The sequence below is a fragment of the Echinops telfairi genome, unplaced genomic scaffold (assembly GCF_000313985.2).
Source record: "Echinops telfairi isolate 266 unplaced genomic scaffold, ASM31398v2 ScPeMD7_7468;HRSCAF=8506_0, whole genome shotgun sequence".
NCBI lineage: Eukaryota > Metazoa > Chordata > Mammalia > Afrosoricida > Tenrecidae > Echinops > Echinops telfairi.
Window position 1 is genome coordinate 60,084,918 of NW_022111369.1, and position 7,757 is coordinate 60,092,674.

The window sequence follows — 7,757 nt, forward strand, 5'->3', positions numbered from 1 at the left end:
AAATTACTTTAACCAGGAAAAATAACATCCAAATAGATGTGATACCACAAATGACCTGTTATCATATCTTCTCATATAAAAATTTAAATGAATTTTCCCAGTGATATCCAAACTTAAAGAAAAATGTTATTTTCCACTTGTCAAAGTTGAATGATATCCGGGGGAAAATTACTTGTGATCACGCTAGTTGAACTATTGGAAATGCAGTGAGAACCTCTATTTAATGGTCAAGTCCTTGTTTTGTCACTGGCCTACCTCGTCCACATGTGAAGTGTTCTCCACAGGCCTGAATAGTCGACGTGTACCTCTCCACAGCTTTCTTTCTCATCACTCATTTGTCCTCTTTCAGTGATCTTGTTCTCAGTCTCGCATGAGTAATGTCTCAGCTTTCTACCCTGCCTTTTCTTTCCTCCCATAGACCTCATTCCTTGAGGTTATTATGTTCTTAGGCAAATATTAATCACCTCATATAAACATAAACAATTAAATCAGTTTATTTAATATATGAACTAAATGTTCAACATTTCTTTTTCTTCCTTAGATAAAATATGCCCTGCTGCCTTTCAAGAAAATGAAACACAAGAAGCAGGTGATTTGTTTGGATAACCTAAAGGACTGTCTATAAGACGTAGCACAATGGTGATATTTGACTCCTAGATATAAAATAATTTTATACCTATTTTTTATTTAAGTATTTAAATGTTAGTGCAATATCATTAGTTCATTATTTTGTCTAAATTTACATGATCATTATTACTATTTTATTAGACACATAAGCCAAAATAGCATTATTCTTTTATTAGATACTTAAGCCAAAATCAGTCATTAACTACCATTCTCAAAATATTAGTAAATTTTTCTTAGTTACTTGAAAGGGCTATGTTTAACAATAATTAAAAATATTTCCATCTGAAAGCTATTGTTTATCACTATTGAATTTTTCATGCAGATTGTTTTTTTGTAACAACAAGTTGTTCTCTATCAGCTCTCTCAAATGTAATTTGCTAGTTAAAACCTACGATTGGATATTTTTTATAGGAGCTAAATCCGAAAATATTTTCAATCCTTCTGAAAACCTGGTTATATTTAGATTTTCTCCCACCATTACATATGAGTTCAATCAAACTTATGAGCATCTAACTAATTTGTCTGGATGCCAATAGAAAGTGTAATACAGGGAGCCCAGTAACTACAGCTCTTGACTCCAAAGTTGGCTTCAAAGTTCAGAAATGTGAGAGTCAATATAGTACCACTCACCTATGTTGTTGATATAAGGAAATCTTGAAATAGATTACTTTAAGAAATGGTCAGCAAAATTCTTATGAATAGATCCATCTGTGTTTAATTTTTTAAATGTTTTAAAAACCTTTTAAAAATGTTTCTCAAAATGGAGATAGGAATGTAGATGGTTTGTATAATTTTAGCACCCATAATCTCCAACTAAATATTGCTTATAGGGCAAGAAAACAAAAGAATTCACCACAACTGTAGCTACTTTAAAAAGCGCAAACATGAACTCTCCTATTGAAACCCAAAAAATTATAGCAGAAACATGTAGCTTTGTTTTTCATATTATATACTCACTCCTCAGAATAATCCAGATGATCTATTTTATTATGATAAATGGAATTAAATATCTATTTTAATTTTATAACACCTCTCTTTTACTCATACATTTAGTACTGAATGTACATGCATACCCCATTTCATATCTTTCTTGAGCATTACTAAGCATGGCTATTGAAGCAACTGTTGAATCATTTTTGCTCAAGTCTTAGATATGTTTAGTATGAAAACTTGAAGAACTCATAAATGATCTAATTCTACCACTGCCTGGATGAAGCAGATGTTTTCAGAAAGGTTAAAGACCCAGATGCATGAGATCATGTCTTCAAGCTCCCAAACCCATGCTCTGTCCACTACTCCACACAATTTCTGTTATCTGAGAAGCGTGAAGCAGAGCTGCAGTCAATTATAATGATCATAAGCAAAAACTCATTCCTGTAAAACAAAGCTTTTCTTTTAACAGACAGTATGACCATTACTAAGCGATTTGCTTATTAGGTCAAATGGACAACTTGCACTTAAAATAAAAAAGCAGACAGGTTACCATTTCAAAAAAAATCACTGGATAAATCTGCTTTTACTTATCAGACCCAGATTCATTTACAATATTATGAAAATTCATAAGAAGGCTGGTATGTTATATATTTTTTAATCTCCTCTAAAATATTATGACACATTCAATGAAATAGCTATTGTGACACAACTAAGGTATGAGGGGGGGAAATGAATGATATATTTGTGCCCATGCAGAGGATTTACAATTCTAATGGAAAAGGGTAAATACATTAAAATTATAATACTTGAAACAGGACCAAGTGTCAGAAAATTTTTAGCATGAAAATTAGATTGCCTGGCCCACTTTAATCAAATTCCTGTTTTATGAGAGAAAACATAGTTGTTCTATTTGCTGGTAATAGCTCAAAAAAAATCTCACTATAGCAATATACTAAAATCAAATCATGAACAACAATTCATTTAAGCAATGATTGCTAAGCACTAAGCAACAGTTATTACAGTATATTTCTATCTGCTTAGTGATTGCATTGTAGCCTTGAGTTCTAAACAGAATCCTATAACTCAATAATATAATTTAAAATGCACATATATTTAAAGTGGTTGCATTATCTGAATAATGTATCTGAGGCACATTTATAATGCCTCACCCTTAGTTGAAACATTTAACCCCATTCATTTACTATTCCTATACAAATCCTGCGTGAGACACTTGACCACTTTATCTTTCTATCAGAATGATTTCAAAGTTTATTGAAAGGCATTACAATTCTGGTTCCTTTTAAATTCCAAGCTTAGGATTGGTATTGTTTGTACACACACACAGCACCGATACTATCATATAATGTTTAATTATTGAGAGACAGCCCATTGAAATAGAAATCATTCAAAATTTGTTAATCTACTTGATTATTTTTCTGAGTGAAATATTACACATTTTCAAACCCCCCAAATTTTAGTACTATTTATCCACTTTCTTGCTCTACACAATTCGCTTTTCCAGAATAGCAAAGTTACCAAAGACAATAAGAGTAAGAGGAGTAAAGGGTGGGGTGAAGCAACATTAGTATACAGCACAGCGCCACACACACCTGACTGAGTAACAAGTTTCTGAAATAGCTGACTTTAAAATGCAGAATCATCCAGAAAGTTCAGAGTTCATCTCTGGCATTCATTCACTAAATGTAGTAGCAAGTCATTTCTACAGACTCCAACCATCCCCACTTAAATCCATTTTAATACTGAACACAATTGAGCTAAACCTCCATGTTCTGAAATAAGCTAATTTTACTCAACCTGAAAGTGAAATGATTTAATCAGAGATTTGCACTGGGAGAATAACACACTATGTCCCTGAAGTATAGATTACTCATAACGAATGTTTAAAGAAAGGACAGTAAAGGACAAGGGCATCGATGCCAAAGAATAGTTTTAGGTCCTTGAATTTACTCACCAGTTTCCCAAGTGTAGAATCAGTAACAAGAACATCAGCCTCACTCTTGGACTTGGACTCCACAGGAGAAAAGGGGAGAAGCGAAAAGCGTTCCAAGAACCCATTGGGCTGGATCTTACACTCTTTAGGTTTGTGCTGCAAGAACTGAATGTCTCCAATTCGGAGCCTCTTCTTCCACCTCAGAAACAGCCCAGGGAGGACCAAAGAGAGTGTAGGACAGCAACACACCTCTCCACCAGGTAGGATGCGACTCCCAGTGGAATTGAGCGGGGGAGCCAATCAGACAGAGAAGATGCTAGCATAAATTATCTTTAAAAGATTTGGGCCAATCAGTATCCCGAAGAGGCGGAGCTTTCCCTACTAGACCGCGAGCCCAGTAGGAGAAAGGGCTCTGACTTTCTCAAAGGAAAACAAACATTTTCTGCTTGGGGGAGCAGAGAACCCTTTGTGGCCTTGACCGATTCTCCCCTTTGGAAAAGCCGCCTCCCTGCTCCCCTCTCCCGGACTGTGGCAGTCCCGCCCGCCCGCCCTCCATTCCCGCGCTGCGATGGTGAATCTGTCCTCGGAACGGAAGCCTTGGAAGGCGTGTCGCGTCTAGTTGATTTTCTGTGAGCACGTGACTGTTCTGTTAATTTTGGTTAATTAGCGTTGTTAATTTCTGAGGACGAGAGGGGCGTCCTGTTTACCTTTGCAGACCCAGCACCTGGCACAACGCCCAACACCAATGAACACTGCGGAGAGGTGGAATCGGTAATTGAATAAATGAATGAATGGGCAGGTTTGATGCCTTCCTGTTCAGAAGACTTCCTCCCCACTCCCGATGCCTTTGCAAATAGAACTTGCAGTCTTTTTCTCCCTCGGGGCTCCAAAAAGATGACACTAATCAATAATGTCGAGCATTTTAACTCCCCACATCTTCACCCACCCCCCAAAATCTGATTTGAAATTGTTTTCTTAGCTGCAGGGGTTGTAGACCCATTCCATGCTAAACCCTTACTTCCTTCTTCCTCCCCAGTTGCCTTTGCATTTGCCTGGCTCAGACATTTGGTACCTAACTTCAGAGGCTCTGTTTTGAGTTTGCAGCAGAGCCCAACAGTTGCCATGGCAACTGGAAAGCCTTCTGACAGCTGGAACAACTGTAGAGTAGAGGATGGTGATGGTGGTGCAAAGCCTGCTTGCTCTGGCGAGCCATCTTCTGTTTTAAAGCCTTGCTAAATTCCTGCTTTCCACCACACTGCCTGGGGTTAGGGGTGGGTGGGTGGTTGTCTCATTAATCACCCACAATCGCCGAGAATTGGTCAGATTCCCATTGAACTGTGATTCACCACCTAGGGACCTGAGAGTATTTGTCTCCCAGAAAACAGTGCAAGCCAGAGCAGCAATGTTTATGCGATAAGGTAACTATTACTACCCTAGCTTCTGAAATCATGTAAGGAAATTGAATACGGGTAACAAGGTGGTGGCTTTTTTTTCCCTCCTGAAATAACATGTTGGTACAAAACTGGGCTTTTAAACCCCTGTTTGATTGATTCTCCATCCTTTTAGTCTCCTCTGAAAATACGTATTAATCTCCTTTCTTTTCTCCCACTATACCTTAATTAGGCAATATTATTCTCTTCCACAAGCCTTGCTAGTCAAGGTAGTCCTTGTGAAGTAATTTATATAACAGAAATGCGTCATTATAATAGATCTTTAAGAGAGTGAATTTAGGTAATAGCTGATGTCAATAAAATACCAGGTTTGGGTTTTTGTTTTGTTTTTTCTTGTTGTAATTAGGACTGTGCTTTGGGTAGCTATTTAACTGTTTCACACACTAATTCACTGATCTGATTAGCCAGTGAACTAGGAATTAATTCACTAATTAGCTAGAAGAGCAAATAATCTTATAGTTACTGCTTGCATTTTGATAAAACTAGGAAAGAATTTGCATATACTAATGTGAACACAACACTACAAAGTGTCATTCAATAGCAGTTGATCATGTTCCCATAAATAATTCTTAACCAAGTTTAGTTTTACTTTTATTGTTCTAATATGTAATTGAAAGATGCTGAGAGCAGTTAAGAGAAATTAATGGAGAGGAAAGGTGAAGGATAAACCATTTGGTAGTTACAAATTACCTCTCCGTTCTTGTAAAGCTTAAAGGATTGGAATAAGGGACATTTTTCTTATGATTTCCACAATCTTAGTGTGTTTTTTTTGTTGCTTTTGTGCTGAAATGCTTTCCCAAACAGTCACATTCCATTCTTTCTTTTAAGTTTTTGTTTGTTTGTTTTAATCTTACTATAACTCTATTTCTATCTCTTTCTTACAGGTTTTGTCTTTAAAAATATGTCTTCTGGGAAACTGATCCTCTTCTACAGTCATCATTAATTATGATTCTCTTTAAAATATGTAACAGTGGTCTGACCCTCCAGAACCCGGAGAAAGAATGATGGGTTTGGATACCAGCCATGTCTTGACCCTGAAAATCTGTCCCATTTGATAATCACCCAACTTGGAGGTGAGGTGGATGATACATATTGTGGGCTCTGAATAAAGCCAAGACAATACCTTGCATTTGTCAAATAAAATGCTTTGTCTCACAGGAGCACATTCAAGCCTAGTTTGGAGACTAGATGCCGCGATAGGTATGCGAGGGGAGATCGTGCGAGGGGAGATCGTGCTTGGGGCAAAGGTTTTCAGGTGGAGCCATTTGCCTTCCAGTGGACATTTGGCAATGTGGAAAGCCATTCTTTGTGGTTAAAATAGTGAGTAGAGGTTATAGTGATTGTTATCTGTCTGAAATGCACAGATAATCCTTCTCACAAGAAGATTTTTAAGCCTTAATTTATCCATGGTGCCAAGTTTGAGCAGCTCTAAAATAAAAGAAGAAGTAGTCATTTCCCATTGCAGTTGATGGCTACCTCACATTGGCATTGACTTTTCACCATTTCCCTCCTCCTTCCTTTGACAGGATGAGCTGCAAACCTTATCTGCCTGTGTTGTCTATACTATCAAGTCATATTAAACAGCGGTTATTGTTTTTCCCATAATTTGACAAGAGATCAGCTGAAAGTGAAAAGACAGATTCCTGTACTTTATTCAGAATTAATGGAATAGAAATTTCTGCAAGAACCTCTGGAGATTATCATGCACGAGAAAGTTTAATAATCATCCTCCATCTCTTACAAAATGGCCAGGCCTTGTTAATTATGTATTTACAGCCCTAGTCCTAAATGAGCCAACTTTCAGTAGGACTTTTCTGCCTATTATTAGCTAATTAATTTAAGCAATATTTATGAGGAAAATATGTCAGGTACTGTTATGAAGTACTTTTAAGGATTAAATGGATTAATGCATGAGATCATTTGAAAAGTGCCTGTGACTTACAAAATACTCCCCCAAAAATGTTAGTTGTCAATGTTGTCTTATTAAGGATATATTTTGAATATAATTAATTAATCCTAGCCTCTACTCTAATGCCTGGAATAGAATAATTGATTTTCAGTGCAGTCTAATGAGAGGAGAGCGACAGCTAGGGGACACTGATGTCTCATGTCCCCTCCCAAAACCTGGTCCTGATGTCAGCATTCTCTGGGCCAGCAGTTCTCAACCTGTGGGTCGCGATCCCTCTGAGGCTTGAACAACCCTTTCACAGGGGTCGCCGGATTCATAACAGTAGCAAAATTACAGTTAAGAAGTAGCAGTGAAAATAATTTTATGGTTGGGGATCACCACAACATGAGGAGCTATATTAAAGGATGGAGGTATGAGGAAGGTTGAGAACCACTGCTCTAGGACAAGAAGCTGTTTTGAGCCATGGTCTATCTCTCCTAATGTGTATTTCTTTTGTAATTCACAAACTATATACTCCAGCCATGAAAAAATGATAGTTCCCTACAATCCTTCCCAGATGATAGATCGATCGAAAGATATAGATCGATGCTGTTATGTGTCCTCCAATTGCTTCTGACTCGCAACAACCCTAAATACCACAGAATGAAACCCTGCCCTGCCTGGGCCATCCTCACAATGGTTTTTATGCTTGAATCCATTGTTAGAACCACTGTGTTACTCCATCTCAGCAAGAGTCTTCTTTTAAACTCCCCTCTACTTTGCCAAGCATGAGGTCCCTCTCTGGGGCCTGGTTTCTCTTGATAACATGTCTAAATTACATTAGACAAAGTCCAGCAGTCTCTGTCTCTAAGGAGCTTTCTGGATATAATTCTTCCAAAACATATTT

At 37.4% G+C, this 7,757-nt stretch overlaps 1 protein-coding gene across 2 annotated transcripts in view; it reads right to left on the reverse strand.

Annotated features, from left to right (window-relative positions):
• GABRG1 (gamma-aminobutyric acid type A receptor subunit gamma1) overlaps positions 1-3,703 on the reverse strand; it is a 123,048-nt gene extending 119,345 nt beyond the window's left edge. For both annotated transcript variants that reach the window (XR_006679493.1, XM_004706268.2), the window contains exon 1: positions 3,533-3,703. Coding sequence is in view for 1 of the 2 variants with exons in the window: in XM_004706268.2 (XP_004706325.1) it covers positions 3,533-3,636 (104 nt within the window). In the remaining variant the exon portion in view is untranslated. The remainder of the gene's footprint in view (positions 1-3,532) is intronic.
• Positions 3,704-7,757: the final 4,054 nt, after the last annotated feature.